This window comes from Lindgomyces ingoldianus, assembly GCF_010093535.1.
Source record: "Lindgomyces ingoldianus strain ATCC 200398 unplaced genomic scaffold BDR25scaffold_24, whole genome shotgun sequence".
Taxonomy (NCBI): Eukaryota; Fungi; Ascomycota; class Dothideomycetes; order Pleosporales; family Lindgomycetaceae; genus Lindgomyces; species Lindgomyces ingoldianus.
In genome coordinates, this window is record NW_022985185.1 from 387546 (window position 1) to 403094 (window position 15549).

A 15549-nucleotide genomic window follows, 5' to 3' on the forward strand; every position below is an offset into this window, starting at 1 on the left:
GTAACATATTTCCTCGCCCTCCATGCCCAGCCTCGCAGACTCCGACAGCATGAATGCACGGAAGAAGCTCAACATTGATCCACGTTGTCGCCAAATTTCCAGCCTCGTACTCCAGTCATGCTCGCATAACCCGGATTCGGTGCACCAACACAATACCAACAGCAAATGCTGCGAGGTCTCTGTAATCTGACATAGACTGGCGTGTTGTATCATGTATCCAATGCGACAAATCTAATATTAGCACGCTGTCACAACTCGTGCACCGATTTCACGAGCTTAAGATCCTTGGGCATTCCCAACTAACAGAACTTTCCCGCCGGTCGGTGTTACCGCCTCCCAGCCTTGCCGTACGCCGCTCTGACCACTGACGCGGTTGGATCTTTCTGGCAATTTGATGGTTGGTCGTTGGTGATTTGGGAACACAGCGGATGCAGAGCAAGCTCCCCCGAAGCGAACGCTATTTTGGGGTTTCTGTGCTGCACAACTGAGGCTCTTGTTCACGCCGAAAATCACCTTTCATCGCGAAATTCAGCGTAGGCGAGGCTTTCGAAGCGCACCGAACATATTGCTCAACTCCCGAATTCCGTTGCAGGGTGTACATTTTGGCGATGAGATTGGAGAGTCGACCAGTCAGGATTAGTGAGTAATAGGCGAGAAGATCCGGGGCAAAAGTGAAGCAAGGATTGTGCAATTGAACAAGTGTTTTGTGGAGAGGGGTTTTGAAAAGTGGATTCTTCTAAGATTCAGCAGGATCTCGGAAGGTGTTGTGGGCTATCAAGGAGATTTTGTGGAGTGAGGATGTGGAGATTCCTCTCTCTTTTGGGCACAGAATGTGAATGGACAGGTTTCAGCGGTGGCGAGTTCCTGGAGAGTGATAAAACCGTTTAAAACCGTGGTAATACTATATGGAGACAAATATCCGTATTACGAGAAGGGTAAGAATTGAAATCACGGACAAGGGGTCTGGATACGCGGAGGTGTCTCCAAAAAGGGACTGATCGACACACGATGTGATCGTGACACCCAGGCACATGCATGCGCGGGGAACACCAATCGCAGGAATTCCTGGAGAAAAAAGACCACGACTCATGAACTTTCTTTAGGGGGTTGGTGTCATTGGTAAAGAGATGAGCCAGCTGTAGGGGTAGGTGTGGTAAATGTCACACCGCAATTGGAAGGGGCTTAGGGATGGCTTCACCGCATCAACTTCCTGGGACTTTGTGAGGCAGCAGCCACGATAGGTTCGGCTATGAAGCTTGTCGAGACGTCCTGGGACTGTACAATGTTGAACATCACAATTTCTCTGTCTTGTCAGCTAACTGAGCGAGTTTGGTATATCAGGACGTGGCGACGCCATGGATAAATGATAGATTGGGTAGCGCAACTCAATCTTGAAGCGAACCCGAATAATGGATACGCTTAAACGTGCGGGGAACCATGAATGTAAAAGATAAGGAATTACAATCACAGCGGCGACAGCCGTCAACAGAGAGGATGAGAGCTCGTCACGAGGCACAGCACCGAAGGAATGGCGCAATGTCTGGGGAAGGATGCCGCCGTTGTGTGTGATATATGTACGTGATGAGTAGGTCAGACGCAAGTGTTTCTTCGAATGCCTGTTGAGGGGCCGTGGGAGCGTGATGTGGCGCTCTAGGATCTGAAGTTTGAGCTGGCCTGGAATTTCTTTTTCCTCGTCCCTCTCCTTAACCACTCTTCTTTATCTTATTTATTTTTTGCCGAACCTTTGCCGATGTTGAAGGTGTCGTAAGACTGTTGAGCGAGAGGCTGAAGGAAGGTTTCAGTTCGGGGGGTACCAAGGTTGTGGAAAGCCACCACTGAAGAAAGCTCTTCATGAGTTCCTTCAGAGGCCGCCGCGACATTATTTGCTGTCGCGGAACCGAACTTCAAAGTTTTGTTCTGCGTAACAGCTGCAAATCAATTACGTGAACGGAGAAACTCAAAATGGGAAGCAAAAGAAATGTGCAAATGAGACCTGCAAGGCCTGATCCATGCCGTCGTTCAGAAGTTCCATTGGCAGTACGCTCGGGCACCGGATCATATTGGAACAACGGCCATCCTACGAGATATTCTGTGCCCGACCTCTGGGTCTTGGCTAACGATGAGGTGGCACGCAGTGGTGATGCAGCGATTGTTAAACGGTGCCAAGAAAGTCCGACGTGAGTGGATTGTGTTTGCAGCAAACGTGCCTCGTCTCGTGTATCTAAGTTCAAGGCTTTTCCCTTCCAGCGGGACCTCCCACGATCATGGGTAACATCAAATCTGGTCGAAATGAGCCTGAATGTGTATCTCGTTTCAGGGAGAATGGCGGAGATATTGTTTTGGTATCTGTCATCTCCAGGGACGCGCATGCGAATGTTGACGTATGCTCGTTCATGCTCAGCGTGAGGGTATCATTTGAGGCAGAGGTTTCAATCTGGCGGATTGATATCGAGAACGACAGATGTGCTGCTCTTTCCCTTGACTCTTCCCGAGGCGGAAAGTGGAATTATTCCGAGCAGCCAGCGCCGCGGAGCGGTGGGCACTGGACAAAGTTTGAACTGTTGGTGCTTTTCGGCCTAGGGTAAGCCGCGACAGTAACCTTCTGGCGCTGTTCTAGAAGAGCTTGAGGCCTCGGCCTGAGGGACCAGGGTCGGGCTTGGGAGGTAAACGATGATGGCCGAATCAACATCCCTGGCGAATCCCGCGAGCTGTTCGAGCCGCCAGCTCGACACGTGGAGGCGTTTCTTCGCTCATGGCATGCAGCCAGAATGAAGCATCCGAGAGGCCTACAGCAAACTAGTTTGATAGAGTTGCGGGTGAACTAAGAATATGTCGAAGATACCGTATCGAGGCATGCCAGGTGGAGCAAAGGGCGGAATATTGGAGCTCTGGGTGTGCGGCGAGGAAGGACCGCACTGGGGTCTGTCCTCTCTGGCCCTGGTCGGACGAGGTGTTTCGAGTGGTGAAGATCAGACGGGAGCGAGACGAGCTTTTGCTCGTGACGGTAGGGATGGAATGCCTATGTCCTGGCTCGCAGCAGGTCGGCGCTGTGCAGCAAGGCGGCGATCTATCCGGATGCTCCATGTCCATGTACCCTGGGATAAAAAGAGTTACGGGCTGTATCCTGTGTGCTGACTGTGCCCGTCTCGGTGGACGAATTCCACGTGTCGGCCCTCTCACAGTCACGCAAAGTCAGCTCCGGGGAGTAGTGAAAGCAGCCTGTCCATGGATCGCCGGCCACCATCAGCAGTCAACTGCCGCCAGAGCGCTTGCTCGCCGACTGGCCGCACAGGTGGCGGGCAAGAGTCAGGGGAGTCAGGACAAGAGCACAAGCAGCCTAGCGCCGTGCTTCCCATCGCCCATGGCCCCCCTTACCCATGCTCAGTGTTGCCCGTGGTTTGCAGGCAGCCTGGACACTCAGCCCTTGTAACTTGGTGCTCCCATCCTGAAAACGTGGCCATCCCTGCTGTCCTTGCCGGCGCCTTTGCACCACTGAGACTCGTGCGCCTATCGTGCAATTGTGCCCGCTGGCTGGCTGCCCGCTCCTAAACACCCTACCACGCCCCGACCACTTGACGGCTGTCGCCCTCTCCTCCTACCTCTCTCCTTTCAAGGCTCTCCGTGCAGCGACACCACACCAGCCCTACCCGTCGCCGCTGGAATAATAATATAACCAGTGTGTTGCCGCCTCAACCCGCTTAGCCCCCCCATCACCACGGCCCTTTCTGGTGAACCTTTGTCCCCCGCATCCCCATTGCCATCGCCCGGCCGCCAGAGCAGCCCCTAACCTCTCCCTCCACCACTCCACCCTCTGATGCATTCGGCGTAGGCCTGCCATTGACATTTCGCAATGGGTCAGAACAACGGGAAGCCTGTCGTTTTCACCGACCAAGGTATGCTGCCTCGGGGTCTCCGCCATGCCCATTACCGCTTTTCTTTGCACCTGACATGTCGGCACCACTTGTTGAGAATCCCCGCTGATTTATTTTGTCTCTCAGTGAACCTCAATCACTTTCGGCTTCTCCGCGTCGTTGGAAAAGGCGCCTTTGGGAAAGTCCGCATCGTCGAGCGGAAGGACACCGGGCTCACCTTCGCCCTGAAGTACATTCGCAAGGATGAAGGTCGGTCGAAACATGTCCCGCCGAACACCATACCGGCAGCACACATTTGCCTTGGGCTACCGTGTGGACGCGATGCTGACGTAGTGTAATAGTCGTACGGTCGGAGAGCGTTCGAAATATCATACGTGAACGACGGATGCTCGAACACCTTAACCACCCGTTCCTCTGCAATTTGCGGTACAGCTTCCAGGATATTGAATACCTGTACGTTGACTCGTCGGAAGCGACGCTGCTGCATTGTGGGGCTGATATAGCGCAGGTATATAGTAGTGGATCTAATGAACGGTGGTGACCTTCGATTCCACATCTCCAGAAAGACGTTCACGGAAGACGCGGTGCAGTTTTGGATAGCAGAGTTGGGTTGCGCTGTCCGGTACATCCATCAGCAGGGTATCGTGCATCGAGACATCAAGCCAGACAATGTGCTGCTGGACTCTGATGGCCATGTCCACCTAGCTGACTTCGTGGGTCCTGCATCGTTTATCACTGAACTTGTGGCTAATCTACTCCCAGAACGTGGCGTCGGACTTCATCCCACACAAGCCTCTGACAAGCAAGTCCGGAACGCTGGCATACCTAGCTCCCGAAGTCTACGAAGGCAAAGGGTACTCTTGTGAGGTCGACTGGTGGTCGCTAGGTGTGCTCTTCTACGAGTGCATATACAACAAGGTGCGTAGAGTATTGCATGATTTGCCTTGTCAACTAACAAGTGATTGTCGTCTAGCGACCATTCGAAGCGAGCAACCACGACTCGCTCTCCCAAAAGATATCTAAGGGAGAGCCCACTTTTCCCGTGACGAACCCACCAGTGTCGATGCCCTGCTTACATGCCATTAGCTCGCTCTTGGAGAAGGACAGAAAGAAACGCATTGGTGCGATTGGATTCGAGACTTTTGCAGACAACCCCTTTTTCCGCCCAATCGACTTCGGGGCATTGGAAGCGAAGGAGATTGAGCCCATCTTCAAGCCATCGAGCGACAAGACCAACTTTGACGCTACATATGATTTAGAAGAGCTGCTGTTGGAGGAGGCACCGCTTGAAGCGCGGGCAAGAAGACAGAAGCCCCGTGAGGCGCTTAAAGATGATGCCACGGAGCAGGAGATCCGCGCAGAAGAGTTGCACAAGATGATCGAGACTCTGTTTGAGCCCTTCAATTACACAACAGTAGCCGAACAACGCCCGGCCGCCATTGCCGTTTCGGACGATTCAACCGTAACCCACATGAGCAACAACAGCGCAAACACCCCCACGTCGTCCCACTCTCCCCAAGAATGGGGTGCTCGGCCATTGTCGAATTCGAAGAATTCGCAGGACGATCAGCTTCGACCCACGCGCTCGATAACTAACCCTCGATCAACAACTCATTCAGCGAACGGAAGCCCTCCCCTCGCCGCTGCGGCATTGAATCAATCGTCTGGTTCACCGTCGTCGCAACGGGGCGAGCGTGCTGATTATTTTCCCGCCAACGGCCCTGAGACAGGACCTCCCTCGTTCTCTCGCCCAATGAACAACCGCCAGCGAGGATCGACGCGCAGTACCAGCATGGGCGGCGGTGTACAGGTAGTACTCAACGAGACCGGCTCGTGGTCCGATATGGCTAATCAAAGCTCTATGCTCGTGCAGAACCAAAACGCAGAGAAACCCACCGGCATGCTCGGCTTCCTCAGCCGCAAGAAGGGTCGGGACAGGAGCCCGAAAGCGAAAGAGCGGGGCGTACTAGGAAAGGAGGGTGCCAGAGTCATCATCAGCAACACATGAAGGCGATGGGGATGATGATGATTATCGCCTTCAAACGACAACTCAACATCCCCACGCCATGACGATTTCCCTTCAGATGATCCTTTCGAACCCCAATATACCTGCGCGGAGTTTTTGGCGTCCCCGGTCGGCGCACACCACACCTCGCTCTATTGGACCAGTTTTGGTCTTTTGCTGTTTTTGCATAAAACATATTTGCATATACCTCTATACCATTGATCTTACCATGGTATTGCGAGTTGGCGTTGTTGGCGAATTATTTCGACAAAGGAGGCGCAGATTGGTGCATATTAAACAGGCGTACATTTTGAATAACTGTACGGCAGTGTCGGAAAGATGAAGATTTTGTATGGAATGATTGGATGGAGTGAAACAGATGAGGGTGCATCGTACGATGCGCAGCTCAGCTGTGCAGACTGTGGTCGGTGAAAGAATATTAGAAGAGGGTGGCCAATATAGCGTGGATTACCTTCATATCTCCGTCTGGCGGAAAGAGCTGGCACACAAATAGCAAACAGACGGATTCATTGGCAAGAAGAGTTGGAAACAAGAATACTTGACTACACTACTTATTTTGTTGGTTGTGGTTCTACGCAGTCGAATTCGAATGCTTGAAGAATACCCATATCATTATCTTCATTTTTATCTCCATACCCAACTCCAATCCTTCCATTCAATACACGTCTACAGTTTTCGCTAACAGTGCAGTGCATCGCATCTTGTTTATGAAAAAAATAATTATTCTGGTACGGCACAATCGGACTGTAATTCGGGAACCGGCCATTGGGTCGGGGAAAATGCGAATGAGTTAGAATGAGGCGTTCGTTTTTTGAAACTTGGCCTCGATCGAGACAGGGCCACGGCATCGCGTATCGTACGTTTTTCCCTTGCAGCATTGGGACGGATTGCTTTTTCAGAGCCTGCGCATTGCGAAGGAAGCAAGGAAGGAAGGAAGGAAGGAAGGCAGGAGAATACATGAGACCCACTCGTTCCTCGCCGCCATGCCATACCATTCCATGCATGGTCGCGTGAAATTGAACAGTCGGGTGAGTTGGATTGTCACACGTGTCAGACTTCCTGCTAGCTCAACAAGGAAGCCTGACTGGGTGGCTTTCGATATTGCATTGGTGGGCGTGGTTGCAGGAAAGGCGCGAATCCAGAACCTGCAGGGTTGTCTCTGGCTTGAGGTCGCCTCATTATTTTACAGACCGTCCGTCACATTGCATGTCTGCACAACCGGAGTCTGAGCCCAACCCTCACCGATCACTGAAACACAAGCTTTGAAAGCCAGTTTGCGAGGATTCAGAACCATGGCTTCGGGGCTGCCGATGGAATAGATGCATACCGTTCATTCTGTGACTTGTTTGGGATTGTAGGAACGGTCCCGAGAGTTGGATAAGGGAATGCTGGTTGCGAGAGATGGGTGGCAGTGGTAGAAGGCGCAAGGTGATATGAAGTTGAAGAACGCCACATTTAGCTGCGACCACCAGCACTCTCCAAAATGGCTCTGTGAGATGCGAGTGCACTCTCTCAATGTGTATAAAACTGTTAGGGTTTTATCAGATCCTCACTGGATGGTGGCATCTTGAGTTGTTGTATTTCCTGCCTCGATGTAGCTGTTGAATTAAATCATCTTGATTAGTTGCTGGGTTTTGGTAAGTAGTATGTTTGGACCTGTTTTCTGTAAAAAAAAAAAATAAAAAAAAATTTTAACGACTGGTTCTTCATCTCCCATCAATATAACTACAAAGTATAATAATACACCTACCAGAACTCAGGAAACTGGCTTCACCCCCTTATGTATCGCCGCAATGCCACCCGTCAAATCCTCCCAGCCCTGTCCTGGTACCAAAAAGCCTGCTTCCTTAATCATGTCCCTAAACTCCGTCTGGCTGGGGAACTTTTCAATACTCTCCACAAGATATTGATAGCTATCCCGATCGCCCGCAACTACCTGTCCAATCAATGGTATAGCGCCAAAACTCCAGCGTTTATACACGGCATCGAAAATGGAGTTGTTGACCTTCGAGAACTCGAGACAAGCGAACACGCCACCGGGTTTGAGAACTCGAAATGCCTCCCGGATCGCAGCATCTTTGTGCGTGAAATTGCGGATACCGAAGGCGACGGTATAGAGATCGATGCTTGAGTCTGGAATCATATCAAGCTTTTCTGCATTTGCCTCGACAAATTTCAGACGTGGTGACCGTGCATAAGGTGTGGCAATGGCTCTCTTCTTTCCTTCTTCCAACATGTGTGGATTTATGTCTGCAACTGTGACGCGGGTGTGCGCGTCGTTATTGATAGTGGATGCGTGGTCCAGCATGCGGAAAGCGATATCTCCAGTTCCGCCGGCGATATCTAGGATATGCCAGCCTTGTTCGGAGGACAAAGAGGATTGCGAGGGAGCTGTGAGGGGGTTGCGACCAGGGTTGAGGTTGCGGACGAAATGGTCCTTCCAGAGACGGTGGATACCGAGCGACATAAGGTCGTTCATTGTATCGTACGATGAGGCGACGGAGGAGAAGACGGCGCCGACTTGGTTCAATTAGCCTTCATTCCCAACGAGAGATGCTCAGTAACGAGGGTATTGACCTTTCTGCTCTTTCATTGCTTCCGCAACGGTCTCGAACCCGAAATGCGTTGTTCCAGGTGCATCTCGCGGGCTTTTGGGAGGTGGTGTGTGTTGCTGCGCATGTGGAAAGGTACAAGAGAAGCACCGGTATGGTTCCCTTGCCACTCTCCTCTTCACATCTCCGAGCAATTGGCGCCGCAGCAGCGATCTCGAAGCTTGAATACTCATGACTGTTGCTGGAGTATAGCCGAGATACGGACCATTAACTTCTGAAATCTAGTAGTGCTTCACGTTGGCACGTGCTTTAAGATACCTGACTAAGCTGACGTTGCTGCTCTAGGCTGAGCCGACGCTGGCCGTTCCGAGCTCCCTTTCCGCTTCCCCAGGTTTTAAGTCTCGACGCCGCACACAAGAGGCCATGTAGCCTCACCACAATGTCTTTTCGCTATTCAGCTCGCAGACTCCGGTATAGAAAGCCCTGGAGCTCTCCAGCCTGCCTCAATGGCGCGCAACCCCCGCAAGTGGCACCTGCATGGCAGGCTTGTCGAACTGTTGCTTCTACCCCGACTGCTGAGAGGTGAGCTTTGTAGAGCAAAGTATACGCTATATAGACGCTGACCAAGTCTTAGAGTCCTATTCCCTGGTGCTTTGAATAGCCAGTTCACTAATACGCTCGCCTTTCTCCGACCAGCGGCAAAGGAAGCTATCCCAACGTACCGCGTGCTAGATCAGTATGGACAGGTGCTGGACAAGGAGACTGGGGTGGATACAGAGGATGAAGAAGCCTTGAAATTATATCGGAATATGGTTTGCTGTATGCTGTCGTCTTGAGAACCCTTGCATGCTTAGGAACTAGGCTGACATGGAGTAGTAAGCATTATGGACCTCCTCATGTTTGAGGCCCAGAGACAGGGACGACTGAGCTTCTATATGGTATTTATCATCCACTTCCTAGCCCAACATGATTCTGATGCGTACAACAGGTTTCTGCTGGCGAAGAAGGCATAGCCATCGGCTCCGCAAGTGTCCTGTCCCCTTCCGATGTCATATTTTGCCAGTACCGCGAAACCGGCGTATACATGCAACGAGGCTTCACTCTAGACCAGTTCATGAACCAGCTCTTCTCTAACGCGAAGGATGTCGGGTTAGGCCGCAACATGCCCGTACACTATGGCTCCAGTGAACTCAATATCCACACCATCTCCTCCACCCTTGCAACCCAGATACCCCATGCCGCAGGCGCAGCTTACGCTCTAAAGCTTCAGAACCAGCAGCAACCTGAAGTCTCGCCTCGGATAGCTGTATGCTACTTTGGCGAAGGCGCCGCAAGTGAAGGTGATTTCCACGCTGCATTGAACATCGCCGCAACGCGCCAAGTCCCAGCCATCTTTATCTGCAGGAACAACGGATATGCCATCTCCACACCCACAAGCGAGCAATACCGAGGCGATGGCATTGCCGGTCGCGGCCCAGGCTATGGCATGGACACGCTCCGCGTCGATGGCAACGATATCTTCGCCGTCCGCCGCGCAACAAAAGAAGCCAGGCGAATAGCTCTAGAAGATGGCGGTAAACCAGTATTAATCGAAATGATGGCATACCGTGTCGGACATCACAGCACATCCGATGACTCCTTCGCCTACCGCCAGAAAGTCGAGGTCGAGGACTGGAAGCGTCGCGACAACCCCATTGCCCGGTTACGCAAGTGGTTAGAAGGTCGGAGTCTGTGGGATGAAGACAAAGAACGAGCATTGCGAAGCGAGTTGAGAAAGGAGATATTGGGGGCCTTTGATAAGGCGGAGAAGGAAAAGAAACCAGCAATTAGGCACGCTTTTGAGGGGGTTTATGAGAAGTTGACGGAGGAACAGAGGGCCCATGTGGAGGAGTTGAGAGATATTTTGGAGAGGTATCCGAAGGAGTATGATGTCGATCAGCATGAGGGTGGGTTGGAGTCTTTGGTTCAGTTGATGACGGAGGAGAGATAGGTAAATAGCATGTCTTTGCGGTTCTGTAAAACCACAAGAAGAATAATTAAGTATGATAATATGTGCTAGCTGGCCGCATGTTTAGTGTGAAGTGTAAGAGTAACGATTCAACGGCATCTATATATACATATTATTAAATTGGGAATTTAAAATTTCGCTACAGTATTGGCACTACATCCCGTAAAATGATCATTTAAGCCCCACTACACCTTCTCCAGAAGAAACTTTTTTAATGCCACCTTAGCTAGGGCACATCCAATGCTAAAAAGAAGATAACCAAATGCCCGCCGTCCAACCACTTCCCTAAGCCCGGCATAACACGCATATATCACAATGTGGCGTGCAGACCACGCTTTCCCCTTCCCATTGGCCAATGGATCATTCTGCATACCAGTCAGAGCATACTCTTACCCAGAGATTCTCCAATAACCTCACTATAAAAATTATTAAACACCTTGCCCAGCAAATGCTCTCCATAAGTATTCCCCTCATGCACAGGTGCCTCCCCGCTCCTCTCAACACACTTCCCTAACGGCTTCACCATGGCCTCGAAATTCGGCTCATAGAAGAAAGGTACAGAAACACGGTATCCCTCTCCTCGGTGGATCACGCGATGCTTGTTGGATTTCCAGATCCCGTTCGTCCAGCGCTCGATCATGTCGCCGATGTTGACGACAAAGTGGCCCGGGATGGGGTCCGCGTTTAGCCATGTCTTGTTGTCTTTGAGCAGGACTTGCAAAGCGCCCGGGGTGGGGTCGGCGAGGAGCAGAGTAACGCAGCCGTAATCTGTGTGTTCGCCGCAGGAGAACTCAGTGACGTCTGAGGAGTCGGGGTTGTATGGAGCTTGGAGAGGAGGATATCCGATCATGCGCATAACCCAGAAAGAATGATCAGTGTTGCGGACGAAGACGTCTCCGTCTTCGGTAGTCGTGTTGGCGTTGGGTTGGGGTGCGCCGAGATCGAGAGCCGTGCCCATTGCCCGAACAACGGCCTCCCCGACTTTCATTAATTGATCGATGTAGTCGAGATACACTTCCTTCAGTTCCGGGGGCTGTGCGGGCCAGAGGTTAGGTCCTTGAAGGGTCTTATATGTGCCTTTTCCACCGTTTCCTTCCTCTTTCGGGCTATGATCCCACTCTCGGTATAGGTCAACAGCTTCCTGGACGTCCCTTCTCCCTAATGTAATATTCTCACCCATACCCTGATATCCTCTCGCCCCGTCGCCACCCTCCGGGCCGCCGGCATCATAACGTTTAATCTTATTTTTCTCAGACAAAGGGGAGAAGAAGAATTGCCGGGCAAGGGAGATGACTTCGTCAAGCTTGGAGGTTGGAATATCATGGCCAGTGAGGTAGAAGAAGCCATAATCAATACAGGCGCGGTTGATAGCCGAGGCGGTCTCCTGGCGTGATCGAGGAGAAGAAGACGGGTCAAGGTATGGTGAAATGTCGATGATGGGGAGGGATTCGATTGGGGGAGTGGCGGCTGGAGATGGCGGAAGACAGCCCGTCATACCGATTGATGAAGGGATAGAATCCATGTTAAGTTCCGCAACGGCAGCCATGTTTGCGGGTAGGGCAGAGGCAAGAGAGGCGGTGTGCAAAGAGCGGGTTATAGTCCAAGGAGTTATGTATGGAGCAGTCTAAGAGCATACAGACATAAGAATGACGCATCCCAATCCTGATACTCAGGTAGGCTTGATGGAACCAGAGAAATTGAAGAGAACAATACTGACCTTTTATATCCGTTGATGTGCCTATTATTGCTAGATTTTCTCCGGATTTCCCTCTCGGATGTGGCTTTAGGAGTGAATAGCTTGAATCGGGATTGCAAGCAACGAGGGATAAACATACACCAATAGAAGCCAGTTAGTGATCACAAACTAAACGAATCAAAGAGGACAGAAAGGGAGGAGATACAGACACGATTCAGTCGAACGCAGTTGATGATCTGATCATTTGCCTTGTCTTGAGAAAAAAAGATAGAGCGGAACGACTTGCTTGAACCACGTTAGAGAGTAGCCTTGGCATATATCTCCATTGTTTGACGCCTACAGAGAATAGAAAGTTCAAGATGGTTAGATACTTGCTTTGCGGGATGGACGAAGCTGAGAAAGACAATCGTGAAGTCAAGGTCCCCTCGGGTCCGTTTACCCTAACCAGTCTAGCCAATAGCGCCTTCCAACTACCGCATTCAGCGGCTATTGGATCATAAGGCTGTCGTGCGGCTGCTGTCAAAAGACGGCGCCAGGCACCTCGTGATGTGTGGAGAGAAATAAGGTTCCCAATGGAAGACCGTCGGGTACATGTATGAAGTCACATAAATCGCTTCGCAGTTCCGCAGCTCGCATGCGGTCAACATGCATAGAATTTCGATATGTATGTAGGCGCCGACACCATTCAGAGCATAGTAGCTTGTTTTTGGAAGAGCTGAGTAGATCCTCAAATGCTAGTGGAATTCTCTATCCAGTTGTCATGCTGATCACTTTTCATGTTGTGCATAACCTCCGTACAGCGAGCCCAATCATTACCAAACCATCCCATAACTTTCTATGTGACAAGCATGCAGAACACTGCCCGTGGTATCATGAAGCCAGAAAGCCACTCACATTATGACCTCGTTAGAAACATCCTATTTGCGTCCTCAGTAAAACATTCAATACTCGATCACATGAGACATGACTTACCCTCTTCAGCTCCTTGTAAGGCAGACATACGCAATTCTGCACACGGACCTCGTCTCCAACACCGCATTCCTTGCCAAGGATCGTGATGCTCTGCACTTTGACGCCGTTCTTGACGATAGATGTCGTGTGGCTAGTGATTGGTGTAGGCGTACCCTCGACTCGGGCCCAAGCGCCAATTTTGCTGTGCCAGCCTACGATTGTGTACATGACGCACGCATCATGCTTGATTTCGCAGTCTTCCAATACAATCGACTCTTTGATGCGGACACCAGCGCCGACATGGACGCGAGGGCCAATCGAGACGTTAGGTCCAAGCTTTGCGGTCGGGTCTACATGTGCTGAGGGGTGGATGTAGACTGGTGGGATAATGTTTGCAGATGGCGTGGCAAGCTCTTCGGATTGGGATTGGAAGGCCTTCATGAGGTACAGAGCATTGGCTGGCACCGCAGAGCCAGCGGTCTTAATCTGGCGCCAGAAATCTTTGGTCTCTAACACGAAGAATTGCCTACTGTCCGCAATATCAGACAGGACGTCCTGCTCCAAGCGAATAACAGCATTCTCCCGGTCTTCGTCATCCTCGTCGCCTTGATAGAAAGACGACTCGAGATTTTCTGAAGATGGATACGACAGTAGTCGTGGGCGCTCCGTGCGGCGTTTGATAGCGCTTCGAATCGCGGGGAAGATGCACTCGGTGGAGAACAGGTAGACTCCGCAGTTGATGAGGTTTGAAATCTGAGACTCTGGTTTCTCGACGTAGTGAAGTACTCGCTTGGTATGCGCATCCGACACAATGCAACCGAAGTTCGTGGCCGACTCATTCGCAACCCTCGTCCCTAGCATCACGGCCTCGGCGTCCTTGTCCTCGAATAGCTTAAGCATGTCGTTGAGTGGGAACGAACAGCACACATCTGCGTTGAGGACGAAGAACCTATCGGGCCGGCCCTTCAATATGACATCTCTGAAGTGGTATAGACCGCCTGCTGTGCCCAATGCCTGGTATTCTCGGAGGTACTTGACGCTGAGTTGAGGAAAGACGTTGGCGATGGAGTTGATGAAGGGCTGGAAGACGGATTCCTCATAATAGCCTACGATGAAGACTTCTTTGATCTCGGGCACCTTGGAGACGGCACGGAAACAGTGCTCGATTATCGGATGACCTGCAACGGGGAAAAGTGGCTGTGGGTCGTTAGTGGGATGAATGGCGCGGAGGGAAAAATAAACGTTGCGACAAACCTTGGGCAGTTCCATGGACAATGGCCTGAATCTGGTGCCTCTGGAAGGTCCTCCAACCTGCAATTGTAAGATATCATGGCTTTCGAGGTGGTGAGAGCTGGGAATACCAAAATGACAGCTTTGGTGGAAGGAGCAGCTCCTCCTTTGGCCCTCATTGCGAGCGACGGAGGTTGTAGACTCATGTTGAAAGGTCTCTGGCTGTTGTTTTTGGACTGTGTGCGATTCAGTAAATTCTTCAGGAATCACTGCAAAAGTGGACAGATGGTAGCCCTGGAGACTCTTAAAAAACATGTGGCGCGTTGGCGGTGAGTCGCTTCTTGGCTTTCCCGTGCATCGTGAACCTCAAAGCACCACCTCATCCAAATTAAGGTATCTCTCCGTCTCATCGTTCCACAAATCGGGGGTTCTCGTAGTAACTATCAAGGAATTCTCTCTTTTCCATGATTCTCCGAGGACACTATGACCAACCCTTCAGATTGAATATCCACGTACTCAGACTAAACACCCATTCTGCTTTCACACCCTCAATCAAACTTCCCATTTCGGACTCTTCGCTAATCCTTATATATATACATATACACATATGTCTAATTGTTTCCAAATTCTCCACTGATCAAACAACCAGTTTCACACCATCTCCAGTGTGTCCAAGTGCAATGCCAGTGAGAGGTAGGCCTTCCCCAAAACTTGCCTTTATGGTGAATCCTGAACGCGTGGTAAGTTGAGTGTAGCGAGTCAACGAACCGTTGAAATCGCAAACTTGCTATACTATACCGAGGTAGCTCGAGGTAGTGATGTTTTAATGGTTATAATTTTGTTTATTTTCTTGGCGCTGCCTTGACGCCAAGGGCCATATAGGCTGTAGAGGAGCTGCGGATTGTCCTTGTCTGCCAATGATTTCAAGCAATTATTGCTACCTAGTTGATTTTGTGCTGACTTCTCTTTAGTAGCTTCTAAATTCTAGCGGTTGGTAGACTGAATTGAATTCTGAGTGTATCTTGACTTTGTATGCCCCCTCGTCCACTAAATCATTCCTGGGATCGGTCTACTGTGGATCTGAGGATGGCGCTGGTCCCCCACTTCTACTCTCTATACTTTGAAAATGCTGACAATATCACAGAGGCAACAGGAGTTTCATTGGCAATCACCAACATCTATCCTATACCCACCCCCCCCCCCCCCCCCCCCCC

General features: G+C 51.0%; 8 protein-coding genes across 8 annotated transcripts in view; 4 read left to right on the plus strand and 4 right to left on the minus strand.

Moving 5' to 3' along the window:
* Positions 1-22: 22 nt before the first annotated feature.
* Positions 23-888, plus strand: BDR25DRAFT_357433 (uncharacterized protein; the record flags this gene model as incomplete). The annotated part of the gene is made up of 6 exons (XM_033695799.1): positions 23-139; positions 196-213; positions 307-397; positions 426-639; positions 673-792; positions 852-888. The coding sequence occupies 6 exons, from the start codon at positions 23-25 to the stop codon at positions 886-888; spliced, it is 597 nt and encodes a 198-aa protein (XP_033545341.1).
* A 1231-nt stretch (positions 889-2119) lies between these two features.
* On the plus strand, positions 2120-3876 carry BDR25DRAFT_373062 (uncharacterized protein; the record flags this gene model as incomplete). The annotated part of the gene is made up of 3 exons (XM_033697263.1): positions 2120-2177; positions 2248-2581; positions 2839-3876. The coding sequence occupies 3 exons, from the start codon at positions 2120-2122 to the stop codon at positions 3428-3430; spliced, it is 984 nt and encodes a 327-aa protein (XP_033545342.1). The 3' UTR covers positions 3431-3876.
* On the plus strand, positions 3851-5880 carry BDR25DRAFT_315983 (RAC-alpha serine/threonine-protein kinase; the record flags this gene model as incomplete). Its single annotated transcript, XM_033691563.1, has 6 exons — positions 3851-3893; positions 3999-4121; positions 4214-4325; positions 4381-4585; positions 4635-4790; positions 4846-5880. The coding sequence occupies 6 exons, from the start codon at positions 3851-3853 to the stop codon at positions 5878-5880; spliced, it is 1674 nt and encodes a 557-aa protein (XP_033545343.1).
* Positions 5881-7595: 1715 nt separating this feature from the next.
* Positions 7596-8700, minus strand: BDR25DRAFT_265204 (ubiquinone biosynthesis methyltransferas-like protein coq5). The gene is made up of 2 exons (XM_033686903.1): positions 8476-8700; positions 7596-8418 (listed from the first exon to the last, which is right to left on the minus strand). Exons 1-2 carry the CDS (start codon positions 8681-8683, stop codon positions 7655-7657), a joined length of 972 nt encoding a protein of 323 aa, XP_033545344.1. The 5' UTR covers positions 8684-8700; the 3' UTR covers positions 7596-7654.
* A 145-nt stretch (positions 8701-8845) lies between these two features.
* On the plus strand, positions 8846-10500 carry BDR25DRAFT_265207 (thiamine diphosphate-binding protein). The gene is made up of 4 exons (XM_033686904.1): positions 8846-9032; positions 9085-9269; positions 9327-9388; positions 9439-10500. Exons 1-4 carry the CDS (start codon positions 8890-8892, stop codon positions 10438-10440), a joined length of 1392 nt encoding a protein of 463 aa, XP_033545345.1. The 5' UTR covers positions 8846-8889; the 3' UTR covers positions 10441-10500.
* A 318-nt stretch (positions 10501-10818) lies between these two features.
* On the minus strand, positions 10819-11953 carry BDR25DRAFT_326692 (Clavaminate synthase-like protein; the record flags this gene model as incomplete). Its single annotated transcript, XM_033692293.1, has 2 exons — positions 10819-10823; positions 10876-11953. The coding sequence occupies 2 exons, from the start codon at positions 11951-11953 to the stop codon at positions 10819-10821; spliced, it is 1083 nt and encodes a 360-aa protein (XP_033545346.1).
* A 919-nt stretch (positions 11954-12872) lies between these two features.
* BDR25DRAFT_290211 (nucleotide-diphospho-sugar transferase) lies at positions 12873-14655 on the minus strand. Its single transcript, XM_033688502.1, has 4 exons — positions 14467-14655; positions 14360-14416; positions 13127-14302; positions 12873-13071 (listed from the first exon to the last, which is right to left on the minus strand). Exons 1-4 carry the CDS (start codon positions 14539-14541, stop codon positions 13045-13047), a joined length of 1335 nt encoding a protein of 444 aa, XP_033545347.1. The 5' UTR covers positions 14542-14655; the 3' UTR covers positions 12873-13044.
* A 624-nt stretch (positions 14656-15279) lies between these two features.
* Positions 15280-15549, minus strand: part of BDR25DRAFT_335361 (uncharacterized protein) — a 1026-nt gene continuing 756 nt past the window's right edge. The window contains exon 2 of the mRNA XM_033693003.1: positions 15280-15464. Within this exon, the coding sequence (XP_033545348.1) occupies positions 15405-15464 (60 nt within the window). The 3' untranslated portion in view covers positions 15280-15404. The remainder of the gene's footprint in view (positions 15465-15549) is intronic.